The sequence below is a fragment of the Candida parapsilosis genome, contig 005809 (assembly GCF_000182765.1).
Source record: "Candida parapsilosis strain CDC317 annotated contig 005809".
In the NCBI taxonomy this organism is placed as follows: domain Eukaryota; kingdom Fungi; phylum Ascomycota; class Pichiomycetes; order Serinales; family Debaryomycetaceae; genus Lodderomyces; species Lodderomyces parapsilosis.
In genome coordinates, this window is record NW_023503281.1 from 391,596 (window position 1) to 417,193 (window position 25,598).

Below are 25,598 nucleotides of genomic sequence, written 5' to 3' on the forward strand. Positions count from 1 at the left end.
AGATAATTTTTCTTTTTTTTTTTCTTCTATTCTTAGTGCCACTACATAGAGAACAGCTTAGCCTCTGAAAACTAAATCGGGTACGATGCAAATATCATGGTCGTTGTCATCCTGAAAGGTGGTAATATCGTAGATTCCTTCACTGTGGGTGAAATAACCATCGGAAAAGCTTGAAGAGCTAAACTGCTTGTCCAATTCTTCTCCCGTCAAGCTATAAATAGGGTCAAATTGGACTAGCTTGTCAATTGTATTGGAAAAAGTCACGTTGTTGCATCCCATACTGCTCTCCTTTGAGTTTTCTGAACTAGAGGAAGCTTTTTCGGAACACTTCGGGTCGATCTCTTTTCCTGAGTTGAGGTAACCATCAGAATAAGGAGCTGAATTTTCCTGATCAAATCGATGCAAGCCTTGACTCAAAGGAGAAGAAACATATTGCGGAGTGGTGTTAAAATAGCTGCTTACATTGTTGACTTTCTTCAATGAAGTTTTTGGTTCAACATTGGTGTATGAAGAGGGCGACCTTCCCCTCATAGTTAGCGGTGGGGTATTTGCAACAGCAACAACGGCAAATGAATCCTCTTCTTCTAATTCTGCTAATAGTTGAACCTGGACTATTATCTTGCTCTTTTCAAGTGATCGATTCCTTCCAGTTGACGTAGTGAATTGTATTCTTTCGTACTTGGCAACTGTTGTAAACAGTTCTCCTTTTCTATAGTTGTGCAAAATGGAATCACTGTTTTTAATCTCAATATGATTGTATTTGGTGACAAACATCAGTTTCAATCTTTCCAATTTCTCACAATTTCTGACATTGAAACTTTGTTTGACAGTTGTGTGGGATGGTAGTAATCCAGGAATGGCGTATATGATGGACGGAGTGACCCCAATGGTTCTTTTTGCAGTATGTTGCACCAACACAACCTCCTCATTGTCTTCAACATTTCTGCTTACCAATCTTATTGCGAATCTCTTGATGTCGTGATGCTCTCCCTTTATTGTTAAGTAAAATCCTTGCTTTTGAAGAAGTGATACACTTGACTTGAAACTCTCGAAATGGAAAGTGGCCACCAATGAAAAATAGTTGCGTTTATACCCAACCCAACCATTTCCTTCATAGTCGAAACCTCTATCGATTCGTGCCAGGATTATGGGATTCAATTTCAAGTTGGAAGATTTGATGAATAGAGGCGACACTTCAATTGTGGTGCCAAATGGCGGCCCGATTCTGAATTGAGAAAGGGATCTTGGTGCTACCCGGGGTGATAAATGTGATAAAAGATTAGGATCCAAATGAATGGATTCGGCTGACATTTTATTGTTGAAACTACTCATTTTATGAAACGAGTGCTGCAAAAGTGGTGTATTTCTGCAACACAAAAGTGTACTCAATCATAAGCAAACAAGCAAAGTTTCTATCCGCACAACATCTCTCGAAATTGAATTGCTTCAGTTTCAGATATTTGCTAAGATGATCATGATTAACTCAGATGGGTAGTCGACTTCGTGTACCACTTATAAGTCACTGTAATGGTCCATATACATTTGGTAGCTCACACAACCATATCTTCAGATGCTCTTTTTTTGCCATTTTTTTTTTCAAAAGATCCTCTCATCTCATCCCAAGTGCATATCACACCAAGTTCAACTTAAATCAATATGGGCAAAAAGGCAATTGACGCCCGTATACCAGCTTTGATACGTAATGGAGTTCAAGAAAAGCAGAGATCATTTTTTGTCATAGTTGGCGACAAGGCAAAAAACCAACTACCTAATTTGCATTATTTGATGATGAGTGCTAATCTCAAAATGAACAAGTCTGTTCTTTGGGCTTATAAGAAAAAATTATTGGGCTTCACATCTCATAGACAAAAAAGAGAAGCCAAGATAAAGAAGGACATCAAGAGAGGGATACGAGAAGTGAACGACCAAGATCCATTCGAAGCATTCATTTCGAATCAGCACATCAGATATGTCTACTATAAAGAGACTGACAAGATATTGGGTAATACGTATGGGATGTGTATATTGCAAGATTTTGAAGCCATGACTCCCAACTTATTAGCCAGGACAATTGAAACCGTTGAAGGTGGTGGATTGGTGGTGATTTTGTTGAAAAATATGACCTCATTGAAACAACTTTACACCATGAGCATGGACATACACTCGAGGTACAGAACAGAAGCACACGATGATGTTGTTGCAAGGTTTAATGAAAGATTCTTGTTATCCTTGGGTTCGTGCGAAAATTGTTTGGTAGTGGATGATGAATTGAATGTGTTGCCAATATCGGGAGGCAAGCATGTGAAACCATTACCACCAAGAGACGACGATGACTTGTCACCACGGCAAGTCGAACTCAAAGAATTAAAAGACAGTTTGGCTGATGTACAACCCGCCGGAAGCTTGGTTAACTTGGCAAAAACCATAAACCAAGCACAAGCAATCCTTACTTTTATCGATGTCATTGTCGAGAAAACATTGAGGAGTACAGTGACATTGACTGCCGGTAGAGGTCGTGGTAAATCGGCTGCTTTGGGTATTGCGATTGCAGCGGCTGTATCACAAGGATACTCCAACATTTTTGTCACCTCGCCATCTCCCGAAAACTTGAAAACTTTGTTTGAATTTGTGTTTAAAGGATTTGATGCATTGGGTTATACGGAGCATTTAGATTATGATATCATTCAGTCAACAAACCCCTCCTTCAACAAAGCCATTGTCAGAGTGGACATCAAAAGAGAACACAGGCAAACGATACAATACATCTCTCCAACAGATAATCACGTTTTGGGACAAGCTGAATTGTTGATCATAGATGAAGCTGCGGCTATACCATTGCCAGTGGTGAAGAAATTGATGGGTCCTTACTTGGTATTTATGGCTTCCACCATTAATGGATATGAAGGTACCGGTAGGTCATTATCATTGAAATTAATTCAACAATTGCGAAATGAACAGCAAATGAGCAATGCTCCAGCGGGTACTGAAATTGTTTCCAGAGACAAGAAACTGACAGATGTCGGCGGGTCGTTGACAAGGAACTTGAAGGAAGTTGTGTTGGACGAACCCATCAGATACGCACCTGGTGATCCAGTGGAGAAATGGTTAAACAAGTTGTTGTGCTTGGATGTTTCATTATCCAAAAATGCTAAATTTGCCACCAAAGGAACACCACATCCATCTCAATGTAATTTGTTTTACGTTAACAGAGACACCTTGTTTTCATATCACCCTGTCTCAGAAGCGTTTTTGCAGAAAATGATGGCATTGTACGTGGCCTCTCATTACAAAAATTCACCCAATGATTTGCAGTTGATGTCTGATGCGCCTGCCCATCAATTGTTTGTCTTGTTGCCTCCTATTGAAGAAGGAGATAACAAAATCCCCGATCCATTGTGTGTTGTACAACTAGCTTTGGAAGGTGAGATTTCAAAGGAGAGTGTAAGGAAATCGTTGAGCAGGGGTCAAAGAGCAGGTGGGGATTTGATTCCATGGTTGATTTCACAACAGTTTCAGGATGAAGAATTTGCATCTTTATCGGGAGCCAGGGTTGTTAGAATTGCCACTAATCCAGAATATTCCGGTATGGGGTATGGTTCAAGAGCTATGGAATTGTTACAAGATTATTACGCAGGAAAGTTTACTGACATCAGTGAATCATCAACCCTAAATGACAATACGTTAACTCGTGTAACCGATAAGGAGTTAGCTAATGCTTCATTGAAGGATGAGATCAAATTAAGAGAAGCTTCATCATTACCACCTTTGTTGTTGAAACTTTCCGAGAAGGCCCCATACTATTTGGATTACCTCGGTGTCTCCTATGGATTTACTCCACAATTGCACAAGTTTTGGAAAAAATCAGGTTTTACTCCTGTTTACTTGAGACAAACAGCGAATGAATTGACTGGGGAACACACCGCAGTTGTATTAAACGTTTTACCGGACAGACAGAATAAATGGTTGCACGAATTTTCAAAAGATTTCCACAAAAGGTTTTTGCAATTGTTGTCATATGAGTTTAAAAAGTTTCAAGCATCGCAAGCATTGGGTATTATTGAAGCGGCCGAGCAAGGTGAAGGGGAACATACAACAAAGACTTTGACCAAAACCCAGCTTGATGAGTTGTTGTCTCCATTTGATTTGAAGAGATTAGATTCATATGCAAACAATTTGTTGGATTATCATGTTATTGTTGATATGTTACCACTTATTGCACAATTGTACTTTTCTAAAAGAACCAGCACTCAAGTCAGTTTGTCGTCAGTGCAATCAGCCATTTTGTTGGCCATTGGTTTACAGCATAAAAATATTGATCAAATAGCCAACGAGTTAAATTTGGCAACCAATCAAGCAATGGCAATGTTTGCTAAGATTATTAGAAAGTTTTCAACCTATTTCAGAAATGTCTTGACGAGGGCCATTGAAGAGGAACTACCAGAGTTAGAGGATGAGCAAATCAAGGAAATCGAAGGAGATGTTATGGAGGAAGTAGACTACAATGAGATTGAACAAAATTTGCATAATGACTTGGAAGAAGAAGGCGATGAAGCGATTGCGGAAATGAGAGAAAAACAAAGAGAGTTGATCAATGCTTTGAATTTGGACAAGTATGCAATTGCAGACGATGGTGAATGGGATGAAAAATCAATGTCCAAAGCAGCAAAAGGTAAATCAAATGGAACTGGCGTTGTTGCCGTCAAAAAGGGAAAAAGAAAGTCGGGAGAAAGCGCTAGTGATATATATGAACAAGAAATGAAGGCGGTCAAAAAGAACAAAAAGGGAAAAAAATAAGTGGTTATTGAATGTCTATAAGTTATCTATAATAATATCTATTGACCTTTGAACCAAATCTAGTAGCGGGGTGTCATTGCCGTTGTTGATATCATATATGTTAAATTGTCGTGATACTTCTGGTTTCAATTTGTTATCCACATCATCTCCAACAAAAAGGTACTTGTGTGAATCGACAAAAGCTGGCCAAACAATCTTTCCAAAATAATCCGGTGGATCAACCCAAAACCCTTCAATCGTGTTGTAGCCACCTCTTGACTCACGCCTTATTTTTAACGTGTCAAACGAGGCGTGGAAAAGTAGTTTAATGTCAAATAGTTTGATTATTTCTGGATTGTGAAATAACATGAATCCATCGACAAACACCAATCGTTTTCTTTTGAATTTGTCACTTTGTTGGTTTATCTTGTCTAAAATTGTATTCTTTTCATTTGGAGTCAACTTTACATCCAAATCGTTTGATTGTATAGACTCTATGGGAGGTTGCTCTTTACCAAATTTGATATTCAGGATGTACGTAGTAAATTTTTCAAAATCAATTGCTTGCGGGCAATCCCAGTTTTGATATCCAGTTTCCTCATCTATAGGTATTTGTGAATCAGCGAGATAGAAATCATCCAAATGAATTAGCGTTACATCAGGAAGCAAAGCTTTAAGGGTCAGCGCAACCGTTGTTTTCCCACTTGACGATGGTCCCCCAAATGCAATAAGTACGGCTTTGTCAGCTTGAATGGTCATGAATAAAGGAACAATACTGGATGAAATCAGCGACATCACTTTTTTTCTTTCTTTTTTTGAAATGCTCCATCTTGATCCAAAACGCGGAGTTGAAGGAAAAAACAGTAACCGCTTACCCATACAGAATAATCACAATTTTTGTCTTACTTCCGTGCACTGAAACGTTTCAACTTCTCATCAATGGTGGGCGCTTGCTACAGCTGAATGAAGGACTCTTTTTCTCTGTTTCATCTTGACTATAAAAGAAACGTTTCATTGAAAGTAGACAGGGGGTGGCGTGGGGGAGCACATCTTGTCGTTACGTAGTGTTTCAGTCAATAGTTGTTGAGCAAATCAGAGTTCAATACATATTTTGAAAATTCACGGGTCTAGACTTGGATCCTTCGCTGCAGTACAGTACAGTAGAAATTGGTGTATGTCCCAAAAACAGTCACAGGACACAATCCCTTCATAACAAACATTTGAAAGCTCGTAAATTTTAACTCATTTTGCTCGTTATCTTTCCATGACATGCTAATTTGTGCTTAAGTTTTTACCACATAATATTTCACTTATCATGTAGTAGATCAAAAATTGTCTCTTCAAAGTCCTAACCGAATTAGGAAATTAATTTTTTTGTTTTCTTCTAATTCTGCAATAACATGCATATTTACTTTTGTGTCTCTTTGATCCAAAGAGAGTTTTTTTTGTGTTTTGAGAGCTCGTGCATATATAGAGACGAATTATAGAACTCAGAAGGGCTAGATTTCAATAAGAAGCATTCAATTACACTGACCCTATTTTGATCCAATCTAACGACTCATGGAATAAAAGGAAGAGTGGCTATGCAGTTTTCTGAAGAGCCCAGGTAGTATAGGTTCAAGACAGGAGTTGACCTTCCAAATTTAACGCATTTTTTCAAACATATCAAAACGATCGGCTATTTGCCTCCTGTTTTCAGGGGCCAAGGGTTTGAAGGGAGAAATGAACTGATTGTCGATGCCTTAAACTTTGAGCCAGAATACATAGTTCTACATTCCGGGTCTCGACTACAATCTTTGCCCAATTCGAGTATGCAAATCTTCAAGTGCTAAAATTTGCAATACATAATTCGAGCATCCTGAAGCTAAACAGCTTGTTCTCGTTCTCGTTCGAGGCTGTTGTAAAAGCTCCACATCATTTACTCATCTGGAGCATAATCTGTAAAACACAATGTTTTTTTTATCATCACCCATTGTATTGTGCTTTGCAAAATGTGTTCCTGAGCATGAAAAAATTCAAATGTGAGTTTTACATATGCCTAGGCGCTTAAAAACACTTTCTATTGCTGTAAGCCAAAACTGAAAAACTAAAACGGAACACTAAAAAAAAACACAATGCAACAATGCAACTGAAAACTAAAACTAAACAGCGACAAAAAAAAAATTTCCTTTTTTCGCAGCCTTTTCTCAACAATAAAAAAAAATACTTTCCCAATTAGGTAAACATATCAAAAGATTGTGGACACAGAGATAAAATTTTTAGAATGCTTCAATACACAGCTAACTATATACCATGGCTATTTTGGTAACTTTGTGCTTGGAAGACTTTATCTCCGGACAACAAACAGTGCGTGGCTACTCCTTATTGAAAATAGTAACATTGCAGCTTTGGTCAAAATCAAAGTAATATTATTTTCTTTTTGTATCCCATATTTGCACCTGAACTTCTCAAATAAATACAAAACTGTTGCCAGATTCTCTCAAACTAGGAATATCTTGAAACTCGTCTAACCATTTCCTTAGTAGTCGTTTTGGTTTCAACTACATCACACCTTACATTTGACGCTGAATCACAACCTCGTTACAACAGTGCCTATGGTAACTAGCACACACACTCACTCGTTTTAAAGACAGACTATTTGATTCCACTCAGCGTCATTAACTTTCACCACCTCCCTCCCCCCCTTTTTTTTTGAGTTCAACATTTTATTCAATTGCCGTAGTTGCATTCCCCTGACATAACTTAACGCTTAAGAATTTCCAAGGTGTTATCGATCGTGAATCTAATGAGTGCTACTCCAGAGTTGGGACGGCGTTCGGCATCAGCAACGGCTCCAACGACAACAACAACAACAGTAGCTAACCAACCAAAGTCCTTTTCCCATTATACAACTCCATCACCAACCGATGAGGATAGCAACAACAAACCGGTGCGAGAGAATCTGCCTTCAACGAATGCTGAACTTCTTTCGAGTTTGAAAGAGTTCAATGTTGACAAGACAAAGTTCAAGCATTATGGGCATTTATCACTGACGAACTCCCAGTTTTTGGAAAAGGTTATGCATATGACAACACCAGAACAAGAGACTGGACTTTTAGACAAAGAAAGAAGATCTTTACTGTGTTCATCCACTAAACCAAAAGTGGTGGAGGAGGAAATGGCTCATGTATTGGCTGCTTTACCAAACACTATAGAAAAATTATCACTGCCACCTAATACGGATATTTTGAGTGAATTGATTCAGTTGCAAATAGAACAAGAAAGAACCAAGCAGAGCGTGCTCAAGAAGGAGATTGGAGATACGGCATTGCAGTTGTTTAATGTTGCCAAGGAGTTAAATGTGAATGTCGATCTTATCCCATACTTATTTGCATCAGATTCAATAACACCCAAAGGTTTGAATGATCAAATTGATAAGCTTCATCATGATCCTAAGCAGGCAATAAATGAGCTCGAAGAGAAGTCTAGACAGGCTGAATGTGATGCAACTAGATTCAAAAGGAAGCATTCTGATACACAACTACCATCGTTTTCAGAAACTGCCCAAAGTATAATTGGATCCAACATTGTTTCGCCGTTGAGATCACCTAATCGTACTCCAGCATTAGTACACAGAAGAGTGGTTTCGGATAGTAGTGACTCAACCACAAAAGGATCGTCACCAGCAAATTCAGGATTTTTGCCGCTTCTGTTTATTGTCAATTCGAAGGAATCGGAACTGAACCCCGATCATCTTCATCACCCTTCGCCTCAGGGTCAACATCAACAACAGCAACAGCAACAACAACAGCCATACACCACCGATGTTCAAAGTCAACTGCAACAGCATCTGCCACAAATCCAGCCACAAACATCCCCACCGCCAGTTTCATACACGGGTCACTATTATACTCCCCAACACATACCTCAACCACCATCGGCTTCACAAGCACAACATTTGCCGTTACCCCCTGCAGCAGCAGCACACACCGCTAATCCACCACCAGCTTCATCCAAAAACGTGTCTAATCTGGGCTCTCCGCATTTGCCGAAATACCCAATCGTACCTCCTCCTCATGCATACCCACAAGCAGGAATCAACTTCGCTCCTCATCAGTACCCTTACTATGCATCCACATCACCACCAAGCTACAACCATCAAGCATATGCCCACATTGGTACGGTAAAATCACCACCCCCACCTCCTCCACAACAACAACAACAACAACAACAACAACAACTTCAACCTTCACTACAAGTTTCACCTCGCCACCAACACCAGAATACTAGACACTCCTCGTCCAGTCAAACATCACCTCGTCCTCAGTTTCAGCACAAACCACAACCGAATCACACAACCAAACCTCCTGTCCCAACACATCAGTTTGAGTCTAACGACTCTAAAAAAATTGTGTTTAAATCTGTTGAAGATGAGGCTCCTGCATCAAAGAGGCAAAAGAACTCAAAACAAACTGGAAGTATCAATTTCATGATTACGACACCAAAGAATCCACCGGCAAGGAGGTACAACAACCCTCACAAGGAGAAGTGAAGAAACAATATAAGATCCACGTAAGAGATTTTGTCCATATGGGAGAGGAGTAGGCTTGCAGTTTGTTGACGTCACATACAATACCCTGTTCCTTTCTTTATTTCACTTTTTTCTTTTTCACATTTTAACGTACCGCTTCAGTTCATTTTCAAGTTGAGGCTTTCCCAACTTTCCAATTTCTTTGATACCAAACCGTATAGAATAGGGTGCCTTCAATATATATTTACATTTAATAGCAATACGATTCAGTTTCATGATTGTATTTATTTTGTATTTTAGCTCAGTCTTCTGTGTTCAACTACGTATCTTATGCAACAATGAGTAACATCAGGTTAGAGAGGGTCACGAAATTTCGTGCGGCACTAGCTCATGAGATCTTCATCAAAGTATGCAATTGTCGGAATAAAATTGACAAACATACTTGTTTTGGAATTTTATCGCGGAGAATTGTCGGACTTTCGGAGCATCGTTGAATCTCTCCGATAACGCGCTAAAGAGAGCTGCGACTGGAAAACCAAGCTCCGAGAAGCGCCAAATACAGATTCGAAGAAATGTTGTACTTCGTGGAGGACGCAGAGACTAAGCATTTCTGATAAAGCCTATGGACCCTGGTTAGCCAATTTCCTGACCCATTGATTTATGAGGGTCGATGTAACATCAAACTCACACGGCTTTAAAATTGTTGGAACCAATTGAGTAATAAATCCGGAGCGCATTGTGTCAAAAAAAAAAGCCTCACCTTCAAAGCTTTGTTAATAAAAATATTTTTCACACTACATCGGAACTATAAATAAACTTCAGTATCCACTTTGTTTTGGTGAATTTAGTCAGAGAAGGAGAAACGTATGCAGTTGCTCGAATTCACATCTATTTGACTTTGTTAACACCCCAATACTGACTTTTCACTTGTTCGCTACACTCATCCCCCCTTTTCCCCATTACATGACGCGGCACCTGCAGTCGGAAGAATTACCAAGTTATGGAGGATCAAAAGAAACCAAATAAGGATGATCCGGAATTGGATCCATCCCATGCGGTTGAGCTGAAACTGGCATACCCTTATACTATTTTCCACAAATTTGAGAAATTTCAACTCATTATCATTTTAAGTCTTGTTGGATTTTGGAGTACTGTTAGTTCACCAATTTATTTCCCAGCATTACCTACATTAACCGAGTATTTCAACACTACGGAAGACATTATCAACATTTCAGTTGTGTGCTACCTTTTGCTTCAAGGAATAACACCAACTATTTCGTCAAATCTAGCTGACACATTTGGTAGACGACCAGTGATATTGGCGAGTATCTTGGTTTTCATTGCTGCTTGTATTGCTCTTTCGCAGACAAATGTGTATTGGCTATTAGCAGTATTAAGATGTATACAAGCTGCCGGGATTGCTCCTGTGATTGCTATTAGTTCAGGTGTTTCTGGAGATGTTTGCACACCCGAAAATCGTGGCGGAATGGTGGGCACTGTATCTGGATTGCAATTATTGGGTAATGGTCTTGGTGGGTTGCTTGGAGCCGCCTTAATTAGTGGCTTCCATACTTGGAGATCAATATTTGTGTTTTTAGCCATTGGTGGAGGAGTAACATTTGTGTTGGCATTTTTCATTCTTGCAGAAACATCGAGACGTATTGTAGGTAATGGGACCGTGATGCCAAAGAATCCGATTCATAAATCAATGACCATTTATTTGCCTTCATTTCAAAAGAAGATGACTAATGATTACGTTACGATTGCCCATAAGAAGCCATTTGATATTTTTGGCCCCTTCCGTATTTTCATCCAAAAGGAGATATTCTTGACATTGTTGCCTTCGGGCTTGCATTTTGCAGCTTGGACAATGGTGTTGACTTCATTATCAACTGAACTAGAGTCATCAAAATACAATTACAGTGTTATGCATGTGGGTCTTATTTACTTACCACAAGGAATTGCTTGTCTCGTTGGATCCATGTCTGTTGGCAGATTCATGAACTGGTATTACAGAAGGCGTAAAGCTGCTTATGATAAACAAGTCGAGGAACTACCTTTGGATCAAAGACCGCCCTTTAACCAAGTTGCAACAAGACTAACATTGTGCGTTGCCCCCGCCTTGCTAATGATCATTGGGTTGGTGATTTTTGGATGGTGCATTGAATACAATAGACACATCATTTCAATCATTGTATCCACCATTTTAATTGCATTTTCTTCGTCAGTATTTATTTCGATATGTACTACATTACTTGTTGATTTACACCCGGGTCAAGGCAGTGCCTCAACCAGTTGTTTAAACTTGATGAGGTGTTGGTTAGCCGCTTTGGGTGTGGGAGTATTGGACCGCATGATTGATGCTATGAATTTGGGTGGAACTTATACACTAGTGGCTGGGTTTTGCCTTTTGTTTGACTTGTGCTTGATTTACGTTCTCCATTCAGCCAGTAAAAGAATCAAAGAGCACCATAAAGTAGGATAGACCCCTTTATAGATATAGAGAATAATATATTACGTCATTCTCAAAGTTGAAAATACATATTGGGTGCTCTCTTTTCTACAACAATGTTTTTCAGCAAACGCGATGTTATTATATTCACCTATGAGCAACTATATATTAACATACGACTTTGGACAAAGAAAGTAATAAAAAGATCTATAAATTACGTTTATTGAGAAGCACATTGAACACCTGGATGTCCTTGACCATCTTCCTCATCGGAATCGTACGCATCTCTTCTCCTTTGTTGGTGTTTAGCAGGATCGTACTTGACCATATCACATTCATCAACTTCTGCACCTTCTGGAATTTGAACTTGTTTTCTTGGAGGTAAAATGGATGCCAATTCCTTGAGTTTATCCTCATCAGCAAAATGATTTGGTGGGAATGCAACTGAAAATTTGATAATCAAGTTACCTTTACCACCATGTCTATAAATTGGCATACCTTGACCCTCTATAATCTTCATTTCACCTGGAGCAATAACTTCTCCAGGAGTGATATTTATCTTGATCCAGTCACCTGAAATGTGTTTGAATGCAATTTCTCCACCTGCCAAAGCTGTCAATAAATCGACTTCATATTCTCTGTACAAATCATTGCCCTTTCTCTGGAAATTGGCATCTGGTCTTTCGTCAACAACGAAAATGACATCGCCTGGGGTAATACCTGGCTCTTGGTCACCCTCACCACTAAATACAATTCTTTGGCCATCCTTCATACCTGGATCAATGTGAACTTGCAAAATCTTTCTTTCAGTTTGAGTTTTCTTACCTTTACAAGTTGTACATCTGTCCTTTGGATCACATAAATCACCAGAACCTTGACATTTATCACACACGGTTTGGAATCTTTGAATCATGGGACCCATTTGTCTGGTGACAAACTTCATACCAGAACCATGACAGTCTGGACATTCCTTAACCTTACCTTCAGCACCACCTCTGCCTTCACAATCGCTACACAATACAGTCTTGTTCAAAGCCAACTTTGTAGTTTTGCCCTTGTACAAATCTTCCAAAGTACACCCAATACTGTGCTTGATATCCTTACCTCTAGTTGGTCTTTGAGGACCACCACCAAAACCGCCACCGAAACCTCCACCAAAGAATTGGGAGAATATATCTTCGGCGTTCATACCTGGACCACCTTGACCTGACAACCCTTCTTCACCATATTGATCATATATGTCTCTTTTTTGTTCATCAGATAATATTTCATAAGCGTGAGAAATTTCTTTAAATTTTTCAACAGCTTCTGGGGTTGAGTTTTTATCTGGGTGGTATTTCAAAGCTGCCTTCCTGTAAGCCTTTTTCAACTCAGTGTCGCTTGCAGTAGGGGATACTCCTAAAGCATCATAGAACTTGGTATCTTTGACCATGACGTATTAATGTGTGATTTATAAAACGTAAATGGGTGGGTGGATAAATAATATGTGTAGCTTTCAAAAATAGGTTACTCTATACTGATATTAATCTAGGAGCGGCAAGTAGCTTCTGTGTTAGCTTTGTAACGAGATGTAGTTTCAGAAAGCGTATCAGGTTATTCCCGTGCTTGTATTGAGTTCAGTTGAAGAAGGATGGGGAAAGATCAAAAGTTTTCTTTTTCCCTCTTTAAAAGCAAATGCTCTTCCTTCGTTAAAATTTTCACACATACACAGACACAGACAATATATAAGAGCATTGTCGTGATATAACTGCGACACGACAGAGAATTTTAATATTCCACACACATATGATAATATATAAACACATTCGACCTAAAACCATATCCATACATCTCTCAGCTTAATGTGACTACCTTACGGACTTCACTACCTCACTATACCATATCTCATAGACATTCAATATCGAGAGCTATTTGGTGATGGCGACTTAGTAAGTATTACATAATCAAACTACAGTTAACAATCACAAACTTATAGAATGTTCTAGAAGAGAGAGAGGGAGAGAGAGAGAGAGACAAAAAGAAACAAAAACTAACTACCCAATGCTACCAAACTTGTCCCTCTGTATCAGACTATAAAAACTATATTTCTTTTTAGTATCCTTCCTCCATCTATCCAGCATGTTCCACTATGGAACTGGATAAGACACCATTCTTCACTGTAGATACAATTTGTTCTGGTACAGCCAACTCTTTGAAATCGTTGTTGACTTCTGGCACATTCACATTCAAAGCTGTGGTTTTACTAGTGTAAATTTGACAATCATTGTCAATACTCTCTGTTGACAAGTAAATGGATCCTTCATCAGATTGATCAATGCTAATCATTGGTACCAACCCAACCACTTGTAATCCATACTTGTACGACTTGATGACCTCAACACCTGAAATTAAAGAATCAATGACAACACCAACCTTCTTTGTTTCGGAAATTGTAACCGCATTGGCTTTACCTTTCAATTGAATGGTGACGTCACTGCAATTTCCAATAAATACTGATTGAGAGTTTTCAGTTTCAATGACAATGGGTGATTGTGCATCAGCTTGTGTGAAATTCTGGATAATCCACTTACTACCATCAACCAACTCCTTCTTTGGTGTCTTTTTAGGAGTCGTTGTTGGCACAACATGAGATGACGTAGAGTGTCCTGCTAAATTCTTTGGTTTTTTTGGGGCAACTGGTGGCTGCTTTCTTAATTCTGGATTTTTATGGGTCATTTCAGACTTGTCCACTTTCTTCAACCCAGAAGTAACGTCAGCACCTTGATTTAATTGAGCAAATACAGCATTCATACCGCCTGTTGAGGAGCCAGCAGTATTGGAAGAAGAAGACGAAGCAGATGCATCTTCAAAGAATGAAGCTGGTGGCGGTGGAGGTGGTGCTGGTGGACCAGACGCATTGGCACTTTTCTCTTGTTGTGCTGTTGTGGAGCCACTTTCTGCTGACGAGTTAAACTCTTCCACTGCTTGTGCAAATGATTTTCCATTGGGGTTCCATGCTGGACCTTTTGTGTGGTACTCCTTCACATACGACTTCAATTCATCAAAGATGTTTGTAAGCTGGTTAACCCACTCAACATTGACCTTGTCTTTATCTTTGTACTCCTTTAATACTCTGTCGGACCAGAATTTTGCACTATCCTTGATGTCAGAAATATACGACACAGGGGTATCAACCCCAATCCAGAAAAATACAGCTCCACTTTCACTCAAACTATTCAAATGGTTGAAGTAAGAAGACTTTCTGTTTGCATCTTTCAAGCTATTAATTTTTGAAATCTTCTCATTCGTTGGACCCAACACTTGACCCAAAAGTGGATCTGTCATATCAGGCTTTTTTGATTCCGACACAATTTCCAAAAATTTGGTTTGATCAACAAAAGTATCTGCAAACAACTTAGCGGATTCACCAACAACAGAGTCAATCTGGTTTGATGCATTGACAAATGGAACAACAAATTCGTGAATTAATCGCTCAAACGCGAGAATTGACTTCTTCTTCTCGGGTGTGACGACTTTCTTTGATTGAGACGTGCTGCCTCCTGGAGAAACACTTGATGCTGATGAAACAGTAACCAATGTTTCATTGGCACTGTCGTTATGTTGAGCACGTGCGGCAGTGTTTGCCAGTGCTTCAACGCCAGTCTTTTGTTTGTTGGCTTCTTCTTGGAACACAGTAATATCCTCGAGACGAGAAGTGGCTGCTTCCAACCTCTTGAGAATGGTCACAATATTATAGCCCTGGACGTTGAATTGACTCTCTTCTCCGGACATTTTCCTCTTGTGTGTGGTGGGAAACGGTAATTGAGTTGACAATGTTGTTCAAAAAAAGAAAATGGAAGTAATCCACAACACGGACTTTCACATATTTTTTTTTTTTTTTTTTTTTTTTCGTCTGAGAGATTGCTGAGGTCCCCGTCTGTATCGATTAAATGATTGGGAAAAGAAAAAAATTCGCTGCACAAATGCACATTTTGCCCAATACAAGCCCACTAGATGCCTTCAAAGTCAAAGACAGAGGAGGAGGTGTATCCACCTCAAGAAGTTCATTACTTGAAAGATGTAGTAATAGGGTCGAATGAGCCTGAGCCGTTTTACACTAAATATCAAACAGGTGTGCCCATTGCAATAGATTTAGGAACGTCTACATGGAGAATTGGATTGACAAACAATGCAGAGCCAAATAATGTTTTTCCAGCAGTCATATCAAGACATAGGGATCGAAAGCTTGCAAAAACGCTAACAATTATTGGGAATGATGTCTTTAGCGACTCGGCGTTGAAGTCCACAACGAAAACTCCTTATGATGGACCTCTAATTACCAACTGGGACTACATTGAATTTATGCTTGACTATTCGTTTGAACATTTATCTGTACAAAGCACTAACGGGAAAGTGAATAATCCCATAATAATGACAGAACCGTTGACTTGCCCATACAATCAACGAAAAACAATGTATGAACTTCTATTTGAAGCTTATCAAGTGCCAAAAGTGTCATTTGGACTCGATTCGCTATTTTCTTACTATGCAAACTCAGATGGAAAATCCACTGGCTTGGTCATTGGAACTGGAAACGAACTGACGTCAATTATTCCCGTGCTTGATGGGAAAGGGTTGATATCTCAGGCAAAGAGAATCGATTGGGGTGGCGATCAATCGCAGCTGTACTTGTCTAAACTTTTGAGTTTAAAGTACCCTTACTTCCCGAATAAATTGAATGTCAATCACACCACAAATTTGTTTAAGGATTTTTGTTACGTTTCAGAGGATTACCTGAATGAGTTGAAACATATACTAGATATGGATGTTTTGGAAAAGAAAGATATCGTCGTTCAAGCACCAGTTGAAATAGCGGTCAATAATGAGAACAAGAAAACGGAGGAAGAGTTGGCGAGACAAGCAGAAAAACGAAGGGAACAAGGGAAACGATTACAAAAACAAGCTCAACAAAAGAGGATTGAGAAACTCGCTCAGAAACAGGAAGAATGGGATTACTATTCAAAGTTGAAGGAGGACAATGCAGGCTTGTCTGCATCTGAATTTGAAGATTTAATAGTGCGCGATGGCTTTGATGATCTTGAAGATTTTGAAAAGTACATGGGCTCTTTGGAACGATCATTAAAGAGAGCAGCTCAAACAGAAGATGGTGGGGAAGATGATGACCACGACGATTCATCAGACCCTGCCAAGGCATGGCCATTAGTAGACATTCCTGATGACCAATTGACGCCAGATCAAATAAAGGAAAAGAGAAAACAAAAGTTGCTCAAGGCTAATGCAGAAGCGCGAGAGCGTAATAGAGAGTTGAAAAGACAGGAACAGGAAGAACGACTACTTCGAGAAGAGGAGGAGAGGAAATGGAGAGAACGTGATTTGGATGATTGGTGTACTACGAAAAAACTTGAATTGGCTGGTCTTATTAGTAAAGTCAAGGATAGGCAGAAACTTCTTGAATCCATGAAGGACAGGAAATCAGCTGTTGCACAGCAACGTATGAAAAACATTGCTGAACTAGCCAACGATGAAACAGGGTCCACCTCCGCAGCTTCAAGGAAAAGGCGTCGTAATGCAAACGCAACCATTGATAATGACCCCAATGACACATTTGGAACCAATGATGATGATTGGAATGCTTACAGGGAAATATCCAATCAAACTGTTGAAAAAGAATTGGACCAGCTCAATAAGGGGATAATCGCAATCGAAGAAGAACTTTTAAAGTATGATCCAAATTTTCACCATGAAGATACTTTTGCCGCCGCCAACACTTTTGATTGGAAAAACCTGGTGCTTCACAAATTCGTCCATGGCCCAAGACCAAACATTACCATCGAAATGCAAGCCGAAGGTTTATCACCAGAGGAGATTGTTAACCATCCAGAAATTATCAAAAAGAATCATCAAATCCATTTGAATGTGGAGCGTATACGGGTTCCAGAAATATTATTTCAACCAACACTTGGTGGGCTTGATCAAGCCGGAATTACTGAGATATCCAGTGACTTGTTGCGCAGACGATTGGATGGTATTTTTCAACCAGGCGGTCAATCTTATGCTATGGCTAGCGACGTATTTATAACTGGTGGGTTGGCATTGCTTCCTGGTTTTAAGAACAGAGTACAGAGAGATTTCACACAATTTTTACCGACGGAAACGCCGCTTCATGTGCGTACTGCCAAGGATCCATTGTTGGACGCATGGCACGGGATGTACAAGTGGGCCAATTCCGACGATTCCAAGCATGCGTATGTTACCAAAGCTGAATTTGAAGAGTATGGACCAGAGTATATAAAGGAGCATGGATTGGGTAATGCTTGTATTTTATAGTGTAAAAGTTAACGATCTTTCATGATTCAACTACATAGCATCTCATTCACACCTTTTTAGCATGTGGATTGATACCCTTTTTTCTCAAACTATGCTTCTTTGATTTCTCAATAAAAGCTTCGTCTTCTTCACTGTTAAAATCAGCAAAATCTTCATGAATAATACCCTCTTCTTCTGCTTCAGCTCTTGCTGCATGCTCCTTCTCTTTCGCTCCTGCTTTCGACACATCATGAGGCGAAGATGCAATCTTTTTGAATTTGGCTACATAGAACCCATCAACGTTGTAGATATGCGGATAGTACCTCCTGGTCAAGTTCAATTTTGGGTTAAAATGTCTACCACGATAAGACGTGAAACCTTCCTTACCAATGGCCAATCCCGTCTCAACCAATTTAACATTTGGCCTCTTTCTCAATGCATAATCTACAACTGCTTCATTTTCCTCGACTGCAACGGAACAAGTTGAGTAGACAATGATCCCACCGGTTGATGAGTTCGCATCCACGGAGTCAATAGCAGATAATAGCAATTGCTTTTGTAAATGCGGAATCTGCATGAAATCCTTTTCAGTTCTGCTAACCTTGACACTCTCATCTTTCGCTATAACACCAGTACCGGAACAAGGTGCATCCAATAGTATCCTGTCAAAGCCTCCAATCACTTTTGGAAACTCTCTTGCATCGTAATTACAAACAATCGTATTTTTACACCCCAAACGATGTATGTTTGCAATTAATGATTTCGTTCTTGCCTTGTTTGCATCATTGGCAAACACACACCCAGTATTCTTCATCAAAGCTGAGATATAAGTTGTTTTACCTCCTGGAGCTGCCGCCATATCCAATATACGTTCATTTTCTTTAGGGTCCAATGCAATCACTGGTAAAAAGGAAGAAGCTGCTTGAAGAATGTATTGACCTGCTAGGTACTCTGGCGTGGCTCCAATTGGTACTTGAGAATCGAAAATTTGCAACCCCACTTTGGTCCACGAACCAATAGGTTGCAAATTGACACCACGATTGACTAAACTTTGGGCCAAATCTCTTCTTTTGGTTTTGAGGGTATTCGTTCTTATTGTGATTGGTCTTGCAGTTTCATTAGCTTCAAAAAATTCAATTGCCTCTGAAGGTGAGAACAAGTTGAACAACTTGTCGGCCAACAACTCAGAATAGCCAAAATATTCACAAATATCCTTGATTAATCTTGACACATAATCTGCTCTTGATTTGCCTTCTTCAGCCAACGTCTTGAAATTATCCAAAACTTTAACAATTTCAAGCATTCTTGTTCTTACCATGGTGACATCCTGTGGACCTTGCGCCATTTCCTCTTCTTCAGCATCTGTTGGCAAAACTTTGGCTCGTGGCTGTACTGTACCTTCTTCAAGCAATTCCTTTTCTGCTTCCTCAGCTTCAAGTTCGTCCTCATCGTCAAGTTGCTTTGAGTATGCTTCCATATTTTCAGCATTCAAGTCCTCCAAATCATGTTCGTCTTCATCGTCATCCGAGAACATATGCTTCACCTGATCTTCCTCATCTGATTCTACCTGCTCCAAATCACCGTCTTCGAATTCGTCATCAAGCTCCTCGTCGTCAAACTCTTCTTCTTGTACTTCATTTTCTTCGTCAGAATCATCGAATAAAGATTTCCTTGCCGATGCTAACTCCTCTAAATCCACTTCGGGCAAACGTTCTTCCTCCGAAGCTGGTTCTTCTTTTGCTCTTCCAAGCTTTGGTTTCTTTTGGAACTTTTTTGGTTTTTGAGAAGCTTCTGTTGTCCTTTCGTTTACACTCAATTTATGTTTCTTACTAGGAATTGCTGTAGCATCACTATCATTTTGAACTTTTCTCTTTTTCTGTTCCTTCTTGTCCTTCAGTGCTTGAAACTCATCGTACGTGGGTGGTAACCCTTGCTTGTTCTTTGCTCTTCTTCCCATGATTTGGTTGTGTAGAGAATATAACTTTACTGATAGTTTTTTTTGAAAAATCACTGAGATGAGATGAGGGACAAAAACATGGAAAATGGTGAAAAAAAAAGTTGAGATCTGTCACTTCTCTAATCTATTCTTCATATATGGTTAGTGCAAACGATTGTACAATTAGAATTGGCCAACATGTGCTAATACGGTTGCCATCAAAAGGACTCAAGGTTGTGCATCTACAAGAATCTGGTCGGGTTAGTCTCGGTAAATTTGGATCATTTGAAGTTTCAAGCATTTTGGGTCATCCCTTGGGCTCTTCGTTTGAAATTGTGGATGACAATACAGTCAGAGTTATCAAAAGTATCACTGATGCTGGGGATATTTGGGATGCTGATGAAGACATCCAGAAGAAAGAGCTAACGAGAATGTTTAGTGATAGTGCCGAGAACAATCAGAATATTATAGATATTGGTGCCAAAATACAAAATTTAACCAACGATGATATTGATGAACTAAAGAAAAGTGGAGCGTCTTCGCAAGTTGGACAGTTAATTATCGAGAAAATGATTGCAAATCATGACGGATTCGATAAAAAGACAATATTTTCACAAGAGAAGTATTTGAAACGAAAGCAACAAAAATTTCTTAGGAGATTCACTGTTGATTATCTTGGGGCTGCTGAGCTTTTGGAATATAATCTTGAGAAGGACGCCTCAAAGGTTTTGGACTTGAGTGTTGATTCGTTAGGATTAATGATGACATATGGAAATATTCGGCCTGGTGGAAAGTTTCTAGTGATTGACGAGACGGGGGGCCTACTTTTGTATGCGATGATGGAGCGAATGGGTTGTGAGGGTACTATTGTACTTCTTCATGAAAACGAGCATGCAAATATTATCATGTTGAGGTATTCGGATTATGATGAGTCAGTCATTACTAAAGTGGTAAAACCAATTAATTGGCTACAATTTGCCGAACCCGAAAATGAACGAATACAGCTAGATGAGGAAGATTTTGAGCCGAAAAAGCCAAAACTTAAGGAGCAATTTTTACGGAAACGTGAAAGAGCGCGGAATGTTAACGAGGTAATTGACTTGGTGGTGGAAGGCAATTTTGACGGGTTTGTATCAATGTCCACTTTGTACATGCCTGATGTTGTTGAATCTGTGATACCAAAAATTGGTGGCTCCCGACCAGTGGTTATATACAACCAATACAAGGAGTTATTAGCGGAGGTTCAACAACACTTCACAAATGATCGAAGAGTTATAGCCTCTTCTATTTTTGAAACCAGAGCTAGGCCATATCAGACTATTCCCGGACGAATGCACCCATTAATGACTATGAGAAGTGGAGGAGGGTATGTCTTGTGGGGGACAAGAGTTTTTCCTGATGAAAGTGTTATTGCTGTCGGAAAAGGTATGAAGAGAAGAAGAGAGGAGTCAGTTGAGTCAGGCGTTTCATTGACCTCGGCCAACGTGGCGGAAGACACGCCGGAGAACTTTCCTGCATCTGAAACAGAAGTAGCAGAGACAAGGGAAGATGATGTAGAGATAACAAATGACGCCCAGTAAAGCATCAAAACATTTGTTTCCGATTATACTTTTCTATCACATAAACGTTCCAATACTTCAAAATCAGAATACATCTTCCACCCTACAACGCATCTTATTCTGTTTGCGGAATCTCTCATAAACCCCACACCCCAGTTCTCATCTACCAACTTCAGCACAATCTCTACCTGCTTGTAGTATCCAACCTCAAATATGAACCCTCGCGCTTCCGAAGGTAACACCACATTGTGTAACAAGTACTCATAGGGTGCAGAATCCCCTATCAATGCTAATTCAGGTTCATACTGTCTAACTGATTTTTCAATTCCGTTTCGTAAAACAGACTTTTGATAGTCATGTAATGGTATATACGGCGGATTTGCTGTGACCAAATCGAATTTAGACACAGGAAGCGAGGATAGTACATTTGCATCTGTAATGTCTGCGATTTGAAATACAATCTCACTTGCAGTATTCGAGTTGAGTGACGCATTGGATTTTAAATTATCTTTCGCTAAGCAAACCGCTTCATTGGACACGTCAAAGCCGCAAATGCTAGACCTCAAATTCGCTGATGAGAGCTTCTGCTTTAGAAGAAGCGGAATACATCCTGAACCCGTACACGCATCTAAAATTCTAAGTCCGTCGAGCCTTTGTTCCAGCAAAAGATAACCCAATTTGATGCACCATTCTTCCGTTTCCCATCGGGGAATTAAAACACCTTTCCGACATATCACGTTGAGCTCTCCAAACGGCTGACTTCCTAGAATATATTGGAGTGGCTCAAATTTCAAACGTTTGTTTACAGCAGAGACCCAATGCTCTTGAGGCAACTCCTCCTTGATCCATTTGAGTTCTAAAAGGGCTCTGTCTATGTCACGGTTGGCAGGTAGTAGTGGTGGCAAAAGCAGTGTTACTCTCCTTGCTTGTAGAATTAGTCTCCCGGTTAGTCGGGGCATTTATGACATCCCATATAAAGTTTGTGGTTCTACAATTTTTTTCTAGCCTGTAAAGTCTCTCTCTCACAATGCTTTGTAAATACAATTGTGTATTTCTTTCTATGTACAAACTAGGACATACCCTTCTTGATATAATACATGTAAGCTCTCTCATGAACGTGTTCAGGGAATGGCGAAATGACTTCGGAATGGCCTGGTCTTGCAACTGGGTCCCTCAAATAAACAGCATGACAAGTGTCAAACGAGATTTCAATGTGCGAAGGTAAGATTGCAAATGCACCAAGGAATGGTCTTGGTGTCCATGGGGTAAAGTAAGGTTTTGATGCATCCTTACGACCAAAAAGATGTTTTTGCCATGGTAATGTAACTTTCGCTTTTGTCTCGTCTTCCAAAAGCTCTTCTTTGTTCAAAGAAGTTATGGGGATAAGTTTCTCTGCATAAGAGGGGTCATAGAAGGCAGCTCCTGCACCCAAATTTTCAAACTCCAAACGTATTCTCTCCCATTCACTCTTTTCTAATTCTCTTAACAAATTGTTTACATGTCTCAATAAAGACTTTTCCTCGGGCGTTCTCTCTGTTTCTTTTGAGAAATAAACGTCCAATGCTTTTGGAGAATAATCACCTAAAAGACCTGATTTTTGTAGAAGTAAGGACTCATACACCTGCAAACATTTGCTTTTCGCGAGCTTATCTCCATATTTTTCAAAACTATCTGCCGTAAGATGTGCTCCTGCCGCATTACCCAATTTAACGATGTCACCCAAAATAGACTTTTTGTTGACTTTTTGCTGTTGTCTTTTCATCAAGCTTTCCCCGCTATCCTGTTTTTCCTTCAATCTTATTTTTGCCTCGATGTTTGCAACGGAATTCAAAGAAGCAGGCTTGTTTTGTTGCATTTCCCACACTTTTTGTGGGTTTTTGCGAGCGAGTTTGACATAATGATTCCAGTACCTTATTTGTTTATTATCAATATCTATTGCTTTGCCCAAACTTGGTTTTGCCCTACCCAAGGCATATAGAACCCTCTCTGGATCAACCGAAAAAACGTCACCACTTCTCAATGGGAAAGAGGGGTGCTTGATCACCACTCCATTAACCTTGACATATCCCCCCATGATAAATTGTCTTGCTTGCCTTACTGAGGATGCAAACATACTTCTGAATAAAGCAAACTCTAATCTCTTCTCCAACGTGGCATACGTTTGCAAGGTAATGGGCGTTGGAGCAACTTCTTGTGACTTTAGCGATGCATCAAGCTGTGAATACGTCTTCAACTCGGGCTCAAAAATTACTTTTTTAAATCTCTTTTCTTTCAAGTGTTCTCCGTGATATGCTCTGGTTTCTGATTTAGCTGCCCATTTTTGTTGATAGAGAGTTTTCCCAGCATAGTTCAAGGGTACTTTTCTCTGAAGGTTAAACAAATTAAACCTGTTCATCGACATACCAATGTGACCTCGCACCATGCGAGAAACATTGTCCAACTTTCTCGGCATTGCAACGGTGTATGCTTGTTGGGTTAGAAGTCTCTTGCTGAATAAATTTTTTTTTTTATTTTTTTTTCAGTTCTTTCAAATTTTGAGGTTCTCGCTTTTGGGTTTGAAAGTAATAACCATCCAGTGTTACCATATGAAGGACTACACCTTTTACTTATACATATAGATTGCAATGTCTAGTAAAGAATCTGGACAAAATGAAGAGCTCCTACCGAATAGATCCTGGAGTGTAGATGAGGAAATAAAGTTATTCAGCTTGGTGTGTGATTACAAACCAGCAGGCTCAAAAAAACACAAGAATATGGCTGTTATTTTAAACAAAATCAATGAATCTATAGAACCACTAGTACCACCACTTAATGAGTCGGATGTGTGGCAAAAACTACAACAATTGTTCAATCTTTCAAAGATTGACCTTCTTGAGGGGCTCAGCGGTGATGAAATTACCAACAGTGATAGTTTGGATAATGCTAGTGGCAATACAACTGCTGGTGAAGAATCAGTAAAACCCACTTTAACACGAAAAAAGGATTTTATTGATAATGCCGATGAACAAGACGATAAAGAAGAGAAAGCACAGAAGAGCCTAGAATTGGAGAAAAGAGGTAGGGGCAGAACAGGTAAAGGTGGCAAGGAGAATTCAACTCGAAGACGATTAAGAAATTCAGTTGGCGATGAATCAGTAAAGGACGAAGATAAGGAAGGGACTAGTGAGGTGCACAATAGCTCCCAAGACGAAAGCCAAGAGGCTAAATTAGATTTTGTATCAAATAAAAAAACGCGTCCACATATTAAAGCCGAGAAGGACAAACAAATAGCGGCACAAGAAGACCAAGAGGAAAACGAGGAGGACGAAGCGGACGAAGCGGACGAAGATGAAGAAGATGAAGAAGACGAAGAAGACGAAGAAGACGAAGAAGACGAAGAAGACGAAGACGAAGAAGATGAGGATGAAGAGGATGAGGAAGAAAAGGACGAAGAAGAAGACGAAGAAGAAGACGAAGACGAAGATCAGAAGGATGAGGATGAGGAGGAAGAGGAAGAAGAGGGAGATGGTAAAAATGGGAGAGATGAAAAGGCTAAAGAGGAAGGAGAAGGAGAGGAAAGTCCTGATGTTGCACCTTCAAGACGAACTAGAGGCCGAAGGCATGTTGAAGATCACGATGCTCCCTCAAGAGAGCCCCCTCGTAAAAAGCAGAGATCAGATGTCAAATCTGAAGGACCCCTTGATGAAGCCACAGTTGAGAAATTTTCGAAGAAAGGCAAAAATACGGCTTCTGTTGCCCCCCTACCGTCTACAGGACGAAGAAGAACTCGATCTGAGGCACACGTTGAAAACGTAGAAGAAGAAGACACACGTCCCAAACGTGAAAAAAAGGGAAATGATATTAAGAAACAAGAACTGGAGAATGAATCCACAGAGGACGGGTCTGACAAGAAAAAGCTGGCAAAACTGGAAAGGAGGAGCGATAAGTCCCAAAAAGGCTCAGTTGAACCTATTAAAACAGCAGTTAGACGGTCTGGTCGTGGAGTTAATGCTCTGCAGGATTCAAAAAGACTGACACCTCCTATAAGACGTAGTACAAGGAAAAGGTGATTATGAAAAGGAA

General features: G+C 39.7%; 13 protein-coding genes across 13 annotated transcripts; 6 read left to right on the plus strand and 7 right to left on the minus strand. All coding sequences in view use genetic code 12, as the record gives it.

The window, feature by feature from the left end:
* Positions 1-57: 57 nt before the first annotated feature.
* On the minus strand, positions 58-1,311 carry CPAR2_202090 (uncharacterized protein; the record flags this gene model as incomplete). The annotated part of the gene is made up of 1 exon (XM_036809061.1): positions 58-1,311. The coding sequence occupies one exon, from the start codon at positions 1,309-1,311 to the stop codon at positions 58-60; it is 1,254 nt and encodes a 417-aa protein (XP_036665736.1).
* A 345-nt stretch (positions 1,312-1,656) lies between these two features.
* On the plus strand, positions 1,657-4,794 carry CPAR2_202100 (ribosome biosynthesis protein; the record flags this gene model as incomplete). Its single annotated transcript, XM_036809062.1, has 1 exon — positions 1,657-4,794. One exon carries the CDS (start codon positions 1,657-1,659, stop codon positions 4,792-4,794), a length of 3,138 nt encoding a protein of 1,045 aa, XP_036665737.1.
* Positions 4,795-4,809: 15 nt separating this feature from the next.
* On the minus strand, positions 4,810-5,568 carry CPAR2_202110 (ribosylnicotinamide kinase; the record flags this gene model as incomplete). The annotated part of the gene is made up of 1 exon (XM_036809063.1): positions 4,810-5,568. One exon carries the CDS (start codon positions 5,566-5,568, stop codon positions 4,810-4,812), a length of 759 nt encoding a protein of 252 aa, XP_036665738.1.
* A 1,990-nt stretch (positions 5,569-7,558) lies between these two features.
* On the plus strand, positions 7,559-9,304 carry CPAR2_202120 (uncharacterized protein; the record flags this gene model as incomplete). The annotated part of the gene is made up of 1 exon (XM_036809064.1): positions 7,559-9,304. The coding sequence occupies one exon, from the start codon at positions 7,559-7,561 to the stop codon at positions 9,302-9,304; it is 1,746 nt and encodes a 581-aa protein (XP_036665739.1).
* Positions 9,305-10,283: 979 nt separating this feature from the next.
* Positions 10,284-11,768, plus strand: QDR1 (multidrug transporter; the record flags this gene model as incomplete). Its single annotated transcript, XM_036809065.1, has 1 exon — positions 10,284-11,768. One exon carries the CDS (start codon positions 10,284-10,286, stop codon positions 11,766-11,768), a length of 1,485 nt encoding a protein of 494 aa, XP_036665740.1.
* A 187-nt stretch (positions 11,769-11,955) lies between these two features.
* On the minus strand, positions 11,956-13,167 carry YDJ1 (type I HSP40 co-chaperone; the record flags this gene model as incomplete). Its single annotated transcript, XM_036809066.1, has 1 exon — positions 11,956-13,167. One exon carries the CDS (start codon positions 13,165-13,167, stop codon positions 11,956-11,958), a length of 1,212 nt encoding a protein of 403 aa, XP_036665741.1.
* A 677-nt stretch (positions 13,168-13,844) lies between these two features.
* SRV2 (adenylate cyclase-binding protein) lies at positions 13,845-15,506 on the minus strand (the record flags this gene model as incomplete). The annotated part of the gene is made up of 1 exon (XM_036809068.1): positions 13,845-15,506. The coding sequence occupies one exon, from the start codon at positions 15,504-15,506 to the stop codon at positions 13,845-13,847; it is 1,662 nt and encodes a 553-aa protein (XP_036665742.1).
* Positions 15,507-15,728: 222 nt separating this feature from the next.
* CPAR2_202160 (uncharacterized protein) lies at positions 15,729-18,062 on the plus strand (the record flags this gene model as incomplete). The annotated part of the gene is made up of 1 exon (XM_036809069.1): positions 15,729-18,062. One exon carries the CDS (start codon positions 15,729-15,731, stop codon positions 18,060-18,062), a length of 2,334 nt encoding a protein of 777 aa, XP_036665743.1.
* A 46-nt stretch (positions 18,063-18,108) lies between these two features.
* On the minus strand, positions 18,109-19,998 carry CPAR2_202170 (rRNA (cytosine-C5-)-methyltransferase; the record flags this gene model as incomplete). The annotated part of the gene is made up of 1 exon (XM_036809070.1): positions 18,109-19,998. One exon carries the CDS (start codon positions 19,996-19,998, stop codon positions 18,109-18,111), a length of 1,890 nt encoding a protein of 629 aa, XP_036665744.1.
* A 137-nt stretch (positions 19,999-20,135) lies between these two features.
* Positions 20,136-21,557, plus strand: CPAR2_202180 (tRNA 1-methyladenosine methyltransferase subunit; the record flags this gene model as incomplete). The annotated part of the gene is made up of 1 exon (XM_036809071.1): positions 20,136-21,557. The coding sequence occupies one exon, from the start codon at positions 20,136-20,138 to the stop codon at positions 21,555-21,557; it is 1,422 nt and encodes a 473-aa protein (XP_036665745.1).
* Positions 21,558-21,580: 23 nt separating this feature from the next.
* CPAR2_202190 (S-adenosylmethionine-dependent methyltransferase) lies at positions 21,581-22,495 on the minus strand (the record flags this gene model as incomplete). The annotated part of the gene is made up of 1 exon (XM_036809072.1): positions 21,581-22,495. The coding sequence occupies one exon, from the start codon at positions 22,493-22,495 to the stop codon at positions 21,581-21,583; it is 915 nt and encodes a 304-aa protein (XP_036665746.1).
* A 110-nt stretch (positions 22,496-22,605) lies between these two features.
* On the minus strand, positions 22,606-23,988 carry CPAR2_202200 (mitochondrial 37S ribosomal protein uS4m; the record flags this gene model as incomplete). The annotated part of the gene is made up of 1 exon (XM_036809073.1): positions 22,606-23,988. One exon carries the CDS (start codon positions 23,986-23,988, stop codon positions 22,606-22,608), a length of 1,383 nt encoding a protein of 460 aa, XP_036665747.1.
* A 172-nt stretch (positions 23,989-24,160) lies between these two features.
* On the plus strand, positions 24,161-25,585 carry EAF7 (Eaf7p; the record flags this gene model as incomplete). The annotated part of the gene is made up of 1 exon (XM_036809074.1): positions 24,161-25,585. The coding sequence occupies one exon, from the start codon at positions 24,161-24,163 to the stop codon at positions 25,583-25,585; it is 1,425 nt and encodes a 474-aa protein (XP_036665748.1).
* Positions 25,586-25,598: the final 13 nt, after the last annotated feature.